Here is a 19350-nt window from a genome sequence, read left to right as displayed (position 1 = left end):
TAGGCTGCTGCACCCGCGACCCGACCTCGGATTAGCGGAAGAAGATTGATGGATGGATATTTCTTTAGTTCAATGAATATCATCCACTTTTTTTTCTCTCAGCATTGTCCTTCACACCCACTTGTTTTCTGTCCCATGCTTGGAATAAGAAAGTTATGGCAATCTCTAGCTACAAGCTAATGCTAGCGAATAAAACCATATATTTTGGGCGGATCTTACAGGCTTCATTGTGGCATTTGCTACTCTTAACTTAAAGTTTTGCTTGTAGATCAAAGCATAACAATTAGAGAGACCGCTCTTATCTCAAAACACTTGGCAAACGGAGTCAGATTTTTATGCTCGCTAATTTTGGCACTGTTTTGACACCATTCTGAAGGCTGAAATGTGCGCTCGCATAGCTTGCATGACTGACGCCTGTTGGCTCCGAAGCCTCCGGCGGACCTATATGCGCGCCTCCAAAAAAATTATAGAGCTGTGATTGGTAGGCTTTTTTCCCTTCCCTTTAGGGTTCTGCAATATAGACGATATACGATATAAATGATATAACTTTTAACTATCATACCGTGCGTGATAATGCATGTTGACATGATCTAGTTTTTTTCTGCAAGTATGCCTTAAGCCAAATAAGGAGCCTTTGTAACCCGTTTTGAAATGGTTTTATTCTAAATGATATGCTAAATAGTAGGGATGCAACAATATCAAAACCGCACAGTACCATTTTATCACGGTTTTAAGGCCACAGTACAATATTTTTGTGGAATTTCCCCCCAAAAAATTACTTTGTAAAAATGCCATAGTGTGTAAAATGAAATGGCAGGAATGTTTATAATAATAATAAAATGTATTTGATTTACAAACCCCAAAACCAGTAAAGTTGGCACGTTGTGTAAATTGTAAATAATAAAAAAGAATACAATGAATTGTAAATCCTTTTCAACCTATATTCAATTGAATACACCGCAAAGATAAAATATTTAACGTTTAAACTGGAAAAGTTTGTTATTTTTTGCGAATATTAGCTCACTTGGAATTTGACGCCTGCAACATGTTTCAAAAAAGCTGGCAAAAGTGGCGAAAAAGACTGAGAAAGTTGAGGAATGCTCATCAAACATTTATTTGGAACATCCCACAGGTGAACAGGCTAATTGGGATCAGGTGTGTGCCATGAACGCAGCATAAGAATGGTGATACAGAATAAAAAAATGTTGTGCACCCCCAATCAACATGAAATATCACAACGTAATTTATATCGTATATTGTCTATATCGCGCAACTGTACTTTACTTAATTAATTTCCCCACTATATGATAATTAAAAAGTATGATGTCCCATCCCACTGGCCTGGCATGCACAGCACTTTGTTTTTACCGTATTTTCCGTACTATAAGGCGCACCGGATTATAAGGCGCACCTTCAATGAATGGCATATTTCAAAACTTCGTTCATATATAAGGCGCACCGGATTATAAGGCGCACCTATGCATCCATTAGATGGAGCTGCGCTAAAGGGAATGTCAACAAAACAGTCAGATGGGTCAGTCAAACTTTATTAATAGATTACAAACCAGCGTTCTGACAACTCTAATCACTCCAAAAATGAATAAACAGCTGTTTTATTATTTTCCCAGAGGTAAAGTCAGTGACGTGGTGTTTTGTTTATCTTTTAACAACAGCAATGTATAACATATAGTGCAACATTTATATCACATAGTGGAGGGGAACTTTTCCCTGAATCAATAAACACGTAAAAAACAGTCTGATACTGTTACGGTAAATCAAAAGTTAGTGCAATCACAATATAGTAACACTCCAAATAGTGCAGAGCAATAACAATATATCAATAACTCAACGTTGCTCAAACGTTAATGTCACACAACACAACACACAAAATAAACATGTGAAGCTCACTTTATGAAGTTATTCCTCATCCACGAATCCCTCGAATTCTTCTTCTACAGTGTCCGAATTAAACACCATTGATTCGTTTATGTTAAATTCTCTCGCTGCTGCTCTATACCCGTGTTCTACTGCGTGACTGATCGTCTTAAGTTTAAACTCTGCGTCGTAAGCGTGTCTCTTAATAGGAGCCATTTTTGGGTTAGAAGCGCTTCTTCTTCTACGGGGGAAAATTAACTCGGCAGCTGCTTACCGTAGAAGAAGAAGCGTTTCTTCTTCTACGGGGGAAAAATAAGTTGGCGGCTGTTTACCGTAGTTGCGAGACCTAAACTTCATGAAAATGAAGTTTAGGTTTGTTGTGGCTCAATATTGGTCCATATATAAGGCGCACCGGATTGATTATAAGGCGCACTGTCAGCTTTTGAGAAAATTGGAGGTTTTTAGGCGCGCCTTATAGTGCGGAAAGTTTATGTTTTTGCAGGTCTGTGTGAACAGGGATATATATATATATATATATATATATATTTTTTTTTTTATTATTATTTTTTTTTTTTTACATGATACACATACAGGTATTTGGGTCTAAGAACAGAATAAATCATATTCTCAGCCCAATAATCATTCACTTTTCATGCCAAGTGATGAAATTTGAAATAGTGATCGTTGCTGCCTTGTGCATGATGACATCACCGACATCAGCCCACTTCAGCCCTAGCGTCACGGGTTGAAGACACGAGCATCTGGAACAAATGCGCCTCCCCCTGTCACGATCTTAAAGCGGTTCAGCTTGTAGTGGCAGAAAGTTGCATATTACGTTTTATAGCTCCTGTTTGACAGGTGGGATAGCCTGGTCACACTCGTAATGTTGATTTACGATTGTCCGAGCGTTAAGTGCATCGATTGGCTCGGCTTATTTCACTTTTAACGGTGTCGTAACAAATCAACATGTACAGCATTGGATTTGTGCCTTTTTAAGGTTAGAAATTCACTTTGCTTAGGGAACTTTTGTAATTCTTGTTTTTTGAGGGAACTCATGATGGCCAAACCTCAAGGCTCTGATTTGTGTCACTGATATTTTACCTAAATATTAATCAGGCAAACAATAATGTATTTTTTTTTTTTTTAAAAGGAAGCTTTACCTTTAAAACAAACTTAAAGGAGGCCTATGATAATTTTAATATCTATTGAAAACACTTCCTTGTCGTCTGAAACAGTGTTTATCGAACATTGTTCACCAAGTACCACCTCAGAAAATAATTGTCTCTCCAAGTACCACCATAATAGCTGACATTAAAATTCAGTAGCATTGTAGGCCTTAGTATTCATTAAAAACAAAGCAGAGGTTTTATTTAACAAGTTTATTTGACATTTTTGGCTAGTGTAACATAGCACACAATGCACAAACATCATCCACAATGATACTCCATATAAAGTACATATTTACACACTTATTTGGTGTACTAGTTTGAAAATCACTGGTCTAACATGTATTGGATATGTTTTGATGTATATTTTGCTCCACATTCACATTTATAACCAGTTTTTAAGTATGTCTGCAAGATGTTCGATTCTGGAGGTGTTTCCAGATTGCGAATGAAACCACTGTCCCCACCTTTTCCAAAATTTTAATAATTGTATCTTTCGAAAATGTACACTGTTTAAATATATGTCTTAAAGTTGTTACTGCTATTTTTTTCCTTGGGCACGGTCGAAAAGAAAAAAAACAATATATAGATTCACCCGGTCACAACAATTAGTATACCTGCACACTCGCCGATTGATTCACAATGTGCATAAACATGTTTTTACCAGCATTTTTGTCACTGCAAGTCGCAGGTCTGTGTTATTATGCACATACCAAGATTAGATGAGTGGCATATAAAGCTGCGTGCAAGCTCACGCATAAATACATGTACTTAAGATTGGATGCTTTGGCATTGTTTAACGTGAGTATTCAACATTGTAGCAACATTTAAGTCAGAAAAGACTGAGTTCATCATAAGTCCCCTTAGGCCTGAGCGATTATATGATCGTGATTGTTCATCAATTTGAGTTTGATTACAATGATCAGCTGTTAGCATATATTACCCCAATCAAACAAGATACTGCATTAGTAAATAGTAGGGATGCGGTATGTGTATGTATATGTATACACATGTATATATATGTATATATACATATATATATATATATATATATATATATATATATATATATTACAAAACCAGTGAAGTTGGCACGTTGTGTAAATCGCAAATAAAAATGGAATACAATGATTTGAAAATCCTTTTCAACTTATATTCAATTGAATAGACTGCAAAGACAAGATATTTTTAATGTCCGAACTAAGAAACTTTTTTTTTTTTTTTGCAAATAGTTATTAACTTAGAATTTAATGGCAGCAGCACATTGCAGAAAACTTGGCACAGAGGCATTTTTACCACTGTGTTACATGGCCTTTCCTTTCATCTACACTCAGTAAACGTTTGGGAACTGAGGAGACCATTTTTTGAAGCTTTTCAGGTGGAATTCTTTCCCATTCTTGCTTGATGTACAGCTTAAGTTGTTCAACAGTCCGGGGTCTCCGTTGTGGTATTTTAGGCTTCATAATGTGGTACACATTTTCAATGGGAAACGGGTCTGGACTACAGGCAAGCCAGTCTAGTACCCACACTCTTTTATTACAAAGCCTTTCAGCATTAATGGTGCCTTCAGAGATGTGTAAGTTACCCATGCCTTGGGCACTAATACACCCCCATACCATCATAAATGCTTTTTGAACTTTGCGCCTATAACAATTATTTTTCTCTTTGGTCCGGCGGACACGACTTCCGCAGTTTCCAAAAACAATTTGAAATGTGAACTCGTCAGACCACAGAACACTTTTCCACTTTGCATGAGTCCATCTTAGATGAGCTCGGGCCCAGCGAAGCCGGCGTCGTTTCTGGGTGTTGTTGATAAATGGCTTTCGCTTTGCATAGTAAAGTTTTAACTTGCACTTACAGATGTAGCGACGCACTGTCGTTACTGACAGTGGTTTTCTGAAGTGTTCCTGAGCCCATGTGGTGATATCCTTTACACACCGATGTCGCTTTTTTGATGCAGTACCGCCTGAGGGATCGACGGTCACGGGACATTCAATGTTGGTTTTCGGCCTTGCCGCTTACATGCAGTGATTTCTCCAGATTCTCTGAACCTTTTGATGATATTACGGACCGTATGTGGTGAAATCAACTTAACAACGTTAAGTATCTTGTCTTTGCAGTCTATTCAATTGAATATAAGTTGAAAAGGATTTGCAAATCATTGTATTCTGTTTTTATTCACCATTTACCCAACGTGCCAACTTCACTGGTTTTGGGGTTTGTAAATCTAATCCATTTTATTATTATTCTAAACATTCCTGCCACTTCATTTTACACACTGTGGCATTTTTTCAGGTATTGTATTGTATTCAGGTAATCTCACCTTATTGGAGCATCCATTACATTTTAATCACAGCAATTTTTTTATGTTATCAGATTCCTAATATCGGTCCGTTATTGATCGTGCACCCCTTGTTGGAACATCAGTAAAAAGTAATTGTTCCCACAATAGGGGGCTTTTACAGATATTTTTTTAACTCAGGAGTGGGACAAACAAGTTGTATACCTTTGCACGCATGAACGTATTCTTTATCCGTGACACATCAGAGTGCAATCCTGGCCTTAGTCAGCATCCGCCTCCTGTCTTGTCCTGTGCAAGAGCTCGCCAGTGTGTCCATTAGATTCCTCTCCTCCAGCATCACATCCTACAGTTTACCCCCCCCCTCCAACACACCCGCGTCCTCAGGAAAGGCAGCCGGCTGTTTTCCTTGTGTTTATCGAGCAGGAAGTGGAGTGGACTGGGTGGCTGGGTTTGCTGTTTAGACACCGAGGTAGCGGAGCCCGGCTCGGGCCCGCAGCCCATTGTTCTCTATCTGGCAACCGCCGGGGGATATATTTGTTATTGTTGCTTGATTCTGTCTGACATTGTGTCAGTCCCCGGCAGAGGAAGGTGTATGTGTGTGCGTGCTCACTTCAATGCGGTCTATAGTGCAAAGCTATGGCGGAAAGGAAATCACAGCCCCTCCATTTCCACAAAGATTGTTTACCAGTTTCAATCCCACTTTGATTCATGGACATTCTCTGTGGAAGCTCTGGACTACAGTGAGCCCTCAATATATGCATACATCATCTTTTGCACATACTGCTGAGAGACCAGGATACAGTTTTTGACAGAAAAGTTCAATTGGACTCAGTAGTGTACAGGCTAAAACAGGGGTTATTAACCGAGTTATTAACACTGAATTACTAATCTCACGCTTGATTTTGATCATATTCAACAATTATATCAAACCTATATGCAGTTTAACAGGATAAAACGTGTCAAATAATATGAAAGCATGTTAGATTAAGTCTATGAATGTTCTCACTAGGGATGTCCGATAATGGCTTTTTGCCGATATCCAATATTCCAATATTGTCCAACTCTTCAATTACCGATACCGATATCAACCGATATATGCAGTCGTGGAATTAACACATTATTATGCCTGATTTGGACAACCAGGTATGGTGAAGATAAGGTACTTTTTAAAAGATGAATAAAATAAGATAAATAAATTAAAAACATTTTCTTGAATAAAAAAGAAAGTAAAACAATATAAAAACAGTTACATAGAAACTAGTAATTAATGAAAATGAGTAAAATTAACTGTTGTAGGTTAGTACTATTAGTGGACCAGCAGCACGCACAATCATGTGTGCTTACGGACTGTATCCCTTGCAGACTGTATTGATATATATTGATATATAATGTAGGAACCAGAATATTAATAACAGAAAGAAACAACCCTTTTGTGTGAATGGGGGAGGGAGGTTTTTTTGGGTTGGTGCACTAATTGTAAGTGTATCTTGTGTTTTTTATGTTGATTTAATTTAAAAAAAAAAACGATAATAAAAAAACCGATACCGATAATTTCCGATATTACATTTTAACGCATTTATCGGACATCTCTAGTTCTCATTCATCCAGCTCATTGTAATCTCAGGTCATTCAATCTATCGCAACTGGACTGTTTGGTTTGTCTTAGAGTCAGTTAATGCTCATACAATGTCAACAATGCTTTCTAATCTAATGTATTGTAAGATTTTCCTGTTAAAATGAAGTCGATCATGACTTTTTGTGCTCCCCTTTATTTTGAAACGTATCGAAATACATATCGATATACATTTTGGTACGGGTACCGCTACCAAAAGATTGGTATCAGGACACCCCTTGGTGGGACGTACAGTACAGGCCAAAAGTTTGAACACACCTTCTCTTTTCAATGCGTTTTCTTTATTTTCATGACTGTTGTCACTGAAGGCATCAAAACTATGGCACATGTGAAGTGAAAACCATTTCAGGTGACTACCTCTTGAAGCTTATCGAGAGAATGCCAAGAGTGTGCAAAGCAGTAATCCGAGCAAAGGGTGGCTATTTTGAAGAAACTAGAATATAAAACATTATTTCAGTTATATCACCTTTTTTTGTTAAGTACGTAACTCCACATGTGTTCATTCATAGTTTTGATGCCTTCAGTGACTATCTACAATGTAAATAGTCATGAAAATAAAGAAAATGCATTGAATGAGAAGGTGTGTCCAAACTTTTGGCCTGTACTGTATGTGCAAATGTAATTAGCAGCAAGTGGTGTCCCAATTCCTAGGGAAGATTACAAAGCTCTACCCCTTGTTGCTTTGTTTCGAGGCAGTAGTGGGAGTGGGTGAACATTTGTATTGGGCCTAAGTAAGCCTTTGGTGGTGGTTCTTTCTGTAATTATAATTAATTATTACTACAATTAGTTAAAACAAACAGTACGGTAGTTTAACAATGAGCACCATTGCCATTTAGTCTTCTTTTCATTAGAAAAAGAGCAAAACATCAACAAAATATGTATATATTTTTAAGTTAGTTTGAAATTCTTTACTTTTCGAGGTTAAGGTTGCAATGAACACCTAAAACATTCATGATAAATGCATCAAATCACAAGTTGATAAAAAAAAAAAAAAGTCAGGCATTTTCGGCCGCAACAATCACAAAAAAATCCTGAAGGACTAATAAGCCATTGAGTGAGGTAAAAAATATGAATATTAAATAACCTTGCACTGTACAAAATAAGAATACCCCCCTGCATTGAAACAGGGGTTCAGAACGTCCAAGATTCTCCTATACAGTATAAAATAGCACTGCATGCACAAATAATCAATTATTTTTCATTTCATCTCATGCAAACATTGATCCGAAAGTTGTCATTTTTGGTAACTATCTTATTGTCCGTTTCAGACGACGAGGAGCTGCTGATCGAGCGCACGGCCCACACGGGCATGGTCAACCCCGGTGACCCGTGGAAGACCAATACCTACAACGGGCCCGTGGCCCGCATAGTCTACCGTATCCGGGTGCGGTGCGATGACAATTACTACGGCAACAAGTGCAATAAGCTGTGTGTTCCTCGCGACAACTACTTTGGCCACTATCGCTGTGACCAGTCGGGCGACAAGGTGTGCCTGGAGGGATGGATGGGTCCTAAATGTCAGACAGGTGAGGCACCAGCCAGCAGGCACATACATTATTTTGTCATCTTGTTGCATTTTGATTGGCACGATTCCTCTTTTGTGCCCCAACTCTGGTCGAGGGGGCCATGAATCATGACGTCCTGTTTCTCTTATTTTTTCACATTTACAATATTTTTATTGTCTTCTCTCTTTCTTCTTTAGCAATCTGCAAGCAAGGCTGTAATCTGGAGCAGGGTGGCTGCACGGTTCCAGGGGAGTGCACGTAAGGTTTTCTGACACTCTTTATTGGGATTGCATTTAGGGCTGGGCGATATGGCCTTTTATTAATGTCTCGATATTTTTAGGCCATATCACGATACACGATATATATCTCGATATTTTGCCTTAGCCTTGAATGAACACTTGATGCATATAATAACCAGTATGATGATTCTATGTGTCTACATTAAAACATTCTTGTTCATACTGCATTAATATATGCTCATTTTAAACTTTCATGCAGAGAGGGAAATCACAACTAAGTCAATTTACCAAAACTGTATTTATTAAACAGTTATTAAGCAGTGGCACAAACTAATGTAATTTCCAAAACAGAAAGTGCAAGATTGTCAGAGACATTTTAAAACAAGGTATTAGTGCACTTTTGTGCACGATGTCACTAAGATGACAAATCAAAACAACACTAAATTAAAGTGCACTTTTTGTACAGAACGCCACTACAATAGTTTAAAACTAATAAAGTGCACTTTTGTGCATGATGTCACACAAGATATTTCAATAAGTGTCAAACAAAAATGAGCTGCTTAATAGGAAATCAAATAGTGTATGTCCTTTGCTATGTGGTAGGTTCCTGCGGACGTTATCTCCTTCTGTTGTTGACTATTTTTTTCATACGGTGTTGATCTGGAAATGGAAGACGCCAGGCTCAATTGGGTCAGTGCTGGTTGCGTCGGCATTTTGTTGGTATGGCACCGGCCGTAGATGTTGACATGCGGAGTTTCAAGCACTCTTCATTCTCTAGCGGGTGACTTTTCAAATGATGCTACAAAATAGTAGTGCGGTACTTTTTGTAGCAACGCTTTTACCGCATACTTGACATATTACGGTTGTCTGTTCAACATTTTCCCGCTTGAAGCCAAAGCACCGCCAGACGCTGGACCCCGTGCTGTTTTTCTTGGGAATTAATTCTTCTTCCTTCATTTGTTACCCGATTCGCACCTTCTTTCTCTCGTATTACCACCGCTCCGCTTGCACCACAGCTAACGTTACCTATGCCGCTACCTCTCTGCTCCATCCCCATGTTCACCCCCTGGGAGGTGAGGGGAGCAGCAGCAGCGTGCGCCGCGCTCTGGAATCATTTTGGTGATTTAACCCCCAATTCCAACCCTTGATGCTGAGTGCCAAGCCGAGAGGTAATGCGTCCCATTTTTTGTAGACTTTGGTATGACTCGGCCGGGGTTTGAACTCACAACCTCCGAGTCTCAGGGCGGACACTCTAACCACAAGGCCACTGAGCTGGTTAATTAACATTTCAATGCGGCCCACTGGATATTTTCAAATTATAGAAATTATTCTAATGGTTCGAACATCCACTTATTTGATATAACAACACTGTTCTGCAGAACTTGGTTGTAGAAATCTGCTTCCGCCTGACGGTCAGGCTTGTTGCTGCCCCGCCCACTCTTCCCCGTGCGTCTTATGGTCACCATAGTAACCCATAGGTCACTCAAAAGTGCAGATTCTAACCATTGGAATCATTTCGACAGTTTGAAAACATCCAGCGGACCGCATTGAAATGTTAATTATGTTGTATTATGCCCAGGCAGCCCAGTTAACTGCCTTTTTTTATGCTGTTTTGCAAGATCCATGTCACGTAACTTGACACCTCATTGGCTGGTTCTGGGACGGCATTGATTGCTTCAGTCTTAATTTATCGGATCTTGCTTTTTGAAGCAGCAAATTTTCTATCCTACAATTCTCTTTTGTAAAGTAAATCTGAACAGCCGACATGGGCATCTACATCAACTATATGATTTGCCTGAGAAGCTGGACAGGACAAAAAAAAAAAAAAAAGAAGCAGCAAATTTTGCGCCACTGAATTTTTCAGCACGGCTTCTTCCATACACTAAATTTTTAAACACGCATTTTGCTAACAATTTTTTTTTCAATGAAATTGTCAGCATAATTTCATTCAAATGCAAAAAAATCAGTTACATAAATCCATTGTCAAAAAAAAAGCTTTTGTAATAAAGACACAAATTAACCTTTATACGTGATGCTTTGCAATCTTTCCACAATTGCTTTAAAACGCAATTAGCCAACACTCACAATGGAATGAATCGATCAATTAACCATGACTACCCATAATTGGTATGGATAGTGGATGCCACACACAGACTTTGTTCCTTTCTTGCGGGCGTCTCTAGCTGTTTTTAGAACATGCAGTGCCTGGCTGGTATTTTTTCGAAGCCAAAAATCCCACACAGAATACCAAGGACCTCATCGTTTTTTTTTGTTTTTGTTTTGTCAGCGTGCGTGCTGTCAACGTGCCGGGAATCGTCATGCCCTCCTTGCCGCCTGCAATGCGGTCCTCAAGGCCAAGGCAGGGAAAACTACATACTGTGACGTTTCCAAAGAAAAACAATTTACCGTGATGTGTTTGGCATACTGATTGACTGGTGGGAGGGGCAGAATTTGTCCATATTTTGGCAGCCTGACTCCAGTTATCAGAGGGAGGCATCTTCTCCTGAAATGTCAGGTCCTGACAGACCGGAAAAGTGATACGAGTAAAAGAGCAGCAGTAAAGATTCCTCTTGCTGTGGCACGAATTTAATGAAGCCTCAGGTCACGGAACGACAGCAATAAAGCCCTTGTGATCTCATTGCCTTTATTCCGTCCATTCTGCGGGCTTTACGCCGACCCATTTAGCCACAGGCTTCTGGTTGTGAGGTTGCGGCGTTAAGGGTTTTATATCAGTACACATCAGGCTTGTTCTGACAAATTTATCGCAGGCTTGCCATGTCCTGAGGAAAAGTACATGGTGGAATGTGACCGCCGATCATTTGGCAACCCTTTGACGTGTCAAGGTGTCACGACGCAGGAAGCGCACTCCCCCCGACTTGGCCCAGACTCCATCACCCTTGATTGAACCATCCTGACACTCTTAGAGTTATCAGGCAGTTACACCATGTAAGCAATAGGGTTGTCAAAAAAATAGCTTATCAAATTCTTAAACGACTAAAAAAAAATACTCTTTTTTAAATTTTTTTATTATTAATACAACTGTCCTGTCCAGCCACTCAGGCTATTCATATTGTTGATGTAGATCAGGGGTATCAAACGTACGGCCCGCGAAAAAAAGTGTTTTTCTCAGCCCGCCAAGTATAAAAATGAGCTGCTTTTTTTTTTTTTTTTTTTTTTTTTTTTTTTTTACGAAATAAACTGCTGTTCTAAATGTGTCCACTGGATGTCACAATAGCAATTCTGTTAGGCAAGCAAATGGTTTATACCGGGGCCAAGCAAGAGGTACACAGTAAAGGGTGACTGTGGCTCCTCCTCCTACTCGACCCACATGAAACTTAAAACCTGCCGTTTTATGTCTTCTGCTTCGAACACATCGTCACTTGGCACCATCGTTGCCCCAAAATGTCTCAGGAAAAATGAACTTAACCCTTTTGAATAGTTTTTACCTCCGTTTCTTACGATTTGTTGAGTTAGCACTGGATTGATACGTGGACATGACAAAGGAGGTATTTGATACCGAGAAGAGTTCAAGTTAAAGTACCACTGGTAGTCACACACACACTAGGTGTGGTGAAATTACCCTCTGCATTTGACCCATCCCCTTGTTCCAACCCCTGGGAGGTGAGGGGAGCAGTGAGCAGCAGCGGTGGCCGCGCTCGGGAATAATTATTTGGGTGATTTAACTCCCAATTTCAGCCCTTGATGCTTAGTGCCAAGCAGGGAGGTAATGGGTCCCATTTTTATAGTCTTTGGTATGATTCGGCCGGGGTTTGAACTCACAACCTCACAGGGCCGACACTCTAACCACAAGGCCACTGAGCAGGCAGAGTTTACATGTTGTGTTTTTTGTTCAATCCCAGAAAGACTGTGACTTAAAGTTTAATCCTGGCTTTGTAGATACACTGACACCAATTCTAAGCGCATTGTGTTTTTGAAGCTGCACCAATTTCCTCAGAATTTTCAACAAACTGGAAGTGTTTTGTCCAGGGGATTAGTTGTGATTTGTACGTTTTCATAATGTGCTTGTTCTATTTTTGGCCTAAGTAAAACAAAGAAAACAACATGGAGTTGTCTTTATTTTTAAGTTATCATGCCATGATTTGACCAATACGGCCCACTTGGGAATACATTTTCCTCCATGCGGCCCTTAAGGTAAAATGAGTTTGATACCCCTGATATAAATTATCATATCGGCTGTACAGATTTATTTTACAAAAGAGAAGTGTTGGATACTTCTCTTGTTGCCTTATTTGTATTTGACTTTATCAAACTAAGTTTTTCTTTAAGTAATCTAAGTGTTTGTTAGAGCTGTTTATTTATTTTATGGAGGAGAAACAGGTAAGCGGTAGGAAATGGATGAATAGATGTAGTTAATCATAGAACTAAAACCCAATGTTTTTTTGTTTTTAAAAGTAGAGATTTTGAATTGAGAATCGTTACCCCCAAGAATCGAATGGAATGGTGTGGTGCCCAAAGGTTCGCAGCCCGAGTAAGCAAGCATGTACGGTATCCAGTGAGACGTTCAAGGACCCCTGAATGCTCGCGGTGCCGTCTGAAGGAGGACCCGGCTCAAAATAGGAGCCAATTGACAAGACAGCTGGCTGGACGACGTAGCAGCCTCGGAATAGCCGAGCGCGTGCACGTAGCCTCTGTAAACACACGGCCGTCTCCAGACGCTTGCTCTGAGATCCCCCCAGCCCAGTCCAGACAGGAGCTTGCTGGAAGTATTCTTAACCTCTCCTGCCCTGGAATGTAACCCACCACTCAGATTAGTTGGCAAGGGCGCTTTGGGGATGGGTTGACAAAAGCCCTGACACAGGATTTTTATTTTTTTTAATTATTTTTTTTACACTTGCACAACTTAGCTGCAACCAACAGAGGCGCTGTTGATTCAGTCTCCGCTCGTTTGCAGTCTTAAAAGGAAGCTGCACTTTTTTTTTTTATTTGCCAATCATTCACAATTTTTATGTAAGACAAAAACTTTTTTTTTAATGCATTCTAAATCATAAATATAAGTTAGCAAAAGTCAGCTTACAATGGAGGTAATGGAACTCGCTCTATTCCGCCTTTAAAGCGCTCTAAAAAAGCCTCCATCAAGGTTTTATATACACGCTGTAAGTATATATGTAATGTAGCAACAGGCACATTCATAATAACATATTTACGTATTTTTGTCGTTTTAAGCATACAGAGGCGTATTAATTTCACAGATGCATCACAACGTTCTCTATTTACTTCAACAACAACTGCTACTAACCATGGCAGACTTTATCCGAGACTACTTTAGGACAAATGATGATCCACAACTTTATATTTTTGAGCCTGAATATAAAGAAGATGAGTTACAAGTTTTAGAACCGGAGTGATAAGCAGATCCAGTAAGTAGCATTATTGCTAAGTGCTAAACAAGAAATACAAACAACGAACATAATAAAACAATCTATGACTGGTGGGATGTTTATATCTTCCCGTTTAGATGGGGGGGTGTTCCACAAACGAGCGTCTTTCCGTGTCTTTCTCGCCATCTCCGGGTCTAAGTTGATTGTCTAAATTGACCAACTTCTCGAATAATGGCCACAACCAATTGTAAATAAAAGCGAGCAAAAGTCAGCTAACAATTGAGGTAATGGAACTCGCTCTATTCCGCCAATAAAGCCCTCTTAAAAAAAAAAAAAGCCTCCATCTAGGTTTTACAGTATATACACGCTGTAAGTATAGATGTAATGTAGCAACATGCACATTCATAATAACATATTTACGTATTTTTGTAATTTTAAGCATACAGAGGCGTATTCATTTCACAGACTCATCACATTTCCTTCAACAACAACTACTACTAACCATGGCAGACTAAATCCGAGACTATTTTAGGACAAATGATAATCCACAACTGTATATTTTTGAGCCTGAATATAAAGAAGATGAGTTACAAGTTTTAGAAGCGGCGTGATAAGCAGATCCAGCAAGTAGCATTATTGCTAAGTGCTAAACAAGAAATACAAACAACGAACATAATAAAACAATCTACGACTGGTGGGATGTTTATATCTTCCTGTTTAAATGGGGGTAGGGGGGGAAAGCTTCCACAAACGAGCGTCTTTCTGTGTCTTTCTCGCCATCTCTGGGTCTAAGTTGAATGTCTAAGTTGACCAACTTCTCGAATAATGCCCGCAACCTTCTACTATCCAGGTGAGAGGCATGATTTATAACTTAGAATGAACTTTCATCAACTGAGAGGCGCAATATGCCAATAGCTGCATAAGCTAATTAGCCCCTTTGTGATCATGGCATCGCTAAAAGTAGTTCCTCGGCGTTGGCGCTAATAATAACAACAATATCACTGTTATGGAATGTTGTTGGCGGTTTTTAAAATGTTTAAGAGAGCTTTATGGGTGCAATAAACAATGATGAAATTAGCTTAATTGTTAGCCACCTCGTACTTACCGTATATATTGAAAGAGCAATTTCCCTTTTAAAGGGGTCTAATTATACAAAACCAACTTTACTTACCTATTGGTACTTGTTAGAGATGTCCGATAATATCGGACTGCCAATATTATCGGCCGATAAATGCTTTAAAATGTAATATCAGAAATTATCGGTATCGGTTTCAAAATGATCGATATCGGTTTCAAAAAGTAGAATTCAGGACTTTTTCAAATGCGGCTGTGTACACGGACGTAGGGATAAGTACAGAGCGCCAATAAACCTTAAAGGCACTGCCTTTGCATGCCGGCCCAGTCACATAATATCTACGGCTTTTTACACACACAAGTGAATGCAAGGCATACTTGATCAACAGCCATACAGGTCACACTGAGGGTGGCCGTATAAACAACTTTAACGCTGTTATAAATATGCGCCACACTGTGAACCCACACCAAACAAGAATGACAAACACATTTCGGGAGAACACAACATAAACACAACAGAACAAATACCCAGAACCCCTTGCAGCACTAACTCTTCCGGCACGCTACAATACAACCGCCCCCAACCCCGGCCACCCCAACCTCCTCATGCTCTCTCAGGGAGAGCATGTCCCAAATTCCAAGCTGCTGTTTTGAGGCATGTTAAAAAAAATAATGCACTTTGTGACTTCAATAATAAATATGGCAGTGCCATGTTGGCATTTTTTTCCATAAATTGAGTTGATTTATTTTGGAAAACCTTGTTACATTGTTTAATGCATCACAACAAAATTAGGCATAATAATGTGTTAATTCCACGACTGTATATATCGGTATCGGTTGATATCGGAATCGGTAATTAAGAGATGGACAATATCGGATATCGGCAAAAAAGCCATTATCGGACATCTCTAGTACTTGTTTTTGTGTATTCGGGATCCCCACAACTACAGAAAACTTGAAACCATGGAAGCGTTAAGACTGTAGGACTTTATTGAGTGAGTATTTTGCGTTAGTTGCGTCAGCGGATATTTCCATATATGGTAGCGGTTTACCCGAAGACCTTTGCGCCATTTTAATCCAGGTGTAGTCAATAAATTCCTTCTTTTTCTCTATCCTTATGTCGTGGCGCAGACCGGCTCGTACGTGCACGTGCATCCTCCGCTGTTCCCATTTGTAATACAAAGTAGCGTATAGCTCCAACTTATAGCTGTCAGGAGAAAGGGCAAACATTTACAACATGGCTGACGGGGAAAGAAGACACCGTTCTAGTGGAGCTATGTTAAAAAGACCACCCACCTAATGGCGCTTCCTGAAGAGACGGTCAGAAATCAGCTTAAACGGTCTGTAAATCAGAATCAATGCAACATTTTGACCAAAGAACCACCATTACATGTTATGGAGACCACAAGGAAAGTGTTTTAATGTAGACAAATGACCCATTTTATCAGAATTCAGCCATAGGAAAGTCAGCAGTGTCTAATTGAATCCATTGACATCCATTTCAAACAAGAAAGCTCCTATTTAGAAACTGAAAGTATTTTTTCTCTTCCCAAAGAAGGCTTGCTTGTCACACGTTCACAAATCCCTGGAATTATTCCAGCGACCCATGGGAAACGGGTTCTGGTAAAGGCCTTTTTTAACGCTTCACCTTGTCTTTCTTCAGCAGCGGGTGAACAAATCTAACAGCGAAGGGCACAAGTCATTCAAACTCGACTAAATGGGCTGCGTAATAATGTAGTAGTAATGTAATGCTATATAAATAGTGAGTAAACCTTATATATCAACTACGAATCGGTACTGTTCACATTTGAACCAATACGGTACCAATTCCCGGTACCTGGGAATCGATACCGGTACTCAACGTTATCAATTTTCGGTACTATTGTGTGTTAGTAAATATTATTTTTAGTATTATAATAACTGCTGTCCAGTTGTTATATCTTCTTTTATTATCATCATATTATCCAAGTATTACATTAAGTTGCAAGTCCAAGACATTAGATGTAGTGTGTTTTTTGTTTTGTTTTGTTTTTTAAAGCCCTGCCAAGTGTTAATACAAACCCCATTTCCATATGAGTTGGGAAATTGTGTTAGATGTAAATATAAACGGAATACAATGATTTGAAAATCATTTTCAACCCATATTCAGTTGAATGCACTACAAAGACAAGATATTTGATGTTCAAACTCATAAACTTTTTTTTTTTTTGCAAATAATAATTAACTTTGAATTTCATGACTGCAACACGTGCCAAAGTAGTTGGGAAAGGGCATGTTCACCACTGTGTTACATGGCCTTTCCTTTTAACAACACTCAGTAAACGTTTGGGAACTGAGGAGACACATTTTTTAAGCTTCTCAGGTGGAATTCTTTCCCATTCTTGCTTGATGTACAGCTTAAGTTGTTCAACAGTTCAGGGTCTCCGTTGTGGTATTTTAGGCTTCATAATGCGCCACACATTTTCAATGGGAGACAGGTCTGGACTACAGGCAGGCCAGTCTAGTACCCGCACTCGTTTACTATGAAGCCACGCTGATGTAACACGTGGCTTGGCATTGTCTTGCTGAAATAAGCAGGGGTGTCCAAGGTAACGTTGCTTGGATGGCAGCATATGTTGCTCCAATACCTGTATGTACCTTTCAGCATTAATAGCGCCTTCACAGATGTGTAAGTTACCCATGTCTTGGGCACTAATACACCCCCATACCATCACACATGCTGGCTTTTCAACTTTGCGCCTATAACAATCCGGATGGTTCTTTTCCTCTTTGGTTCGGAGGACACGATGTCCACAGTTTCCAAAAACAATTTGAAATGTGGACTCGTCAGACCACAGAACACTTTTCCACTTTGTATCAGTCCATGTTAGATGAGCTCAGGCCCAGCGAAACCTACGCCATTTCTGGGTGTTGTTGATAAACAGTTTTCGCCTTGCATAAGAGAGTTTTAACTTGCACTTACAGATGTAGCGACCAACTGTAGTTACTGACAGTGGGTTTCTGAAGTGTTCCCGAGCCCATGTGGTGATATCCTTTACACACTGATGTCGCTTGTTGATGCAGTACAGCCTGAGGGATCGAAGGTCACGGGCTTAGCTGCTTACGTGCAGTGATTTCTCCAGATTCTCTGAACCTTTTGATGATATTACGGACCGTAGATGGTGAAATCCCTAAATTCCTTGCATTAGCTGGTTGAAAAAGGTTTTTCTAAAAGTGTTCAACAATTTGCTCATGCATTTGTTGACAAAGTGTTGACCCTCGCCCCATCCTTGTTTGTGAACGACTGAGCATTTCATGGAATCTACTTTTATACCCAATCATGGCACCCACCTGTTCCCAATTTGCCTGTTCACCTGTGGGATGTTCCAAATAAGTGTTTGATGAGCATTCCTCAACTTTATCAGTATTTATTGCCATCTTTCCCAACTTCTTTGTCACGTGTTGCTGGCATCAAATTCTAAAGTTAATGATTATTTGCAAAAAAAAAAAAATGTTTATCAGTTTGAATATCAAATATGTTGTCTTTGTAGCATATTCTACTGAATATGGGTTGGAAATGATTTGCAAATCATTGTCTTCCATTTATATTTACATCTAACACAATTTTCCAACTCATATGGAATCGAGGTTTGTATATTACCTACCAGATTTTTGATTGTAAGGTTTTCGTTAACAAATTCGGAGGTGTTGAAATCGCCATGTAAAATCGCTAATGCTGATCAGTAGCATGTCAATAGCAAAGCTAATGTATATTAGCATCAAGCTAGTGAATTTTCAGAAAAGTGGAGCCTGACTCAACTTACGTCGGAGCATTTTTCTGAGTCAATTTCTTTAGGTAGTTTGGCTAGGTCCGCTCTCAGTGCTGCTGGAGTGATCGCCAAGTGCGAAGAGTCTGGCTAATAGTCAGCAACCTAGGTATCGTAATATGGCACCGTGGATTTTACGTCAATCAGTGCTGGTAGGACCGGCGGGACTCGGTTTTCAAAGTTTTTTTTTTTTAATGAAAGCTGAACTTTCCGGATGAACTTACAATTCACTATGAACTACGACAGATACATATTAATACCAATTAAAGCAGGTCATTTATTGGTCAATTCATGGATCATTCCTTTTTTTAGTGAATGTGGCGCCTCTAGTTAGATAACATCAAGTCGTGCAAAAAGTACTGCAACAGTAAAGAGTGTGACGTGTGCATTGAAAAGTTTAGCTGTAAAGGT

The 19350-nt window shown here is 39.4% G+C and overlaps 1 protein-coding gene across 2 annotated transcripts in view; it reads left to right on the top strand.

Annotated features, from left to right (window-relative positions):
• jag2b (jagged canonical Notch ligand 2b) overlaps positions 1 to 19350 on the top strand; it is a 158445-nt gene that overhangs the window by 81833 nt on the left and 57262 nt on the right. For both annotated transcript variants that reach the window (XM_061987176.2, XM_072916273.1), the window contains exons 4-5: positions 8245 to 8502; positions 8679 to 8739. In XM_061987176.2, the coding sequence (XP_061843160.2) occupies positions 8245 to 8502; positions 8679 to 8739 (319 nt within the window). The remainder of the gene's footprint in view (positions 1 to 8244; positions 8503 to 8678; positions 8740 to 19350) is intronic.

The sequence above is a fragment of the Nerophis lumbriciformis genome, linkage group LG26 (genome assembly GCF_033978685.3).
Source record: "Nerophis lumbriciformis linkage group LG26, RoL_Nlum_v2.1, whole genome shotgun sequence".
Lineage (NCBI taxonomy): Eukaryota > Metazoa > Chordata > Actinopteri > Syngnathiformes > Syngnathidae > Nerophis > Nerophis lumbriciformis.
The sequence above is the reverse complement of the archived record's forward strand: the minus strand, read 5'-3'. Positions and strand labels throughout refer to the sequence as shown.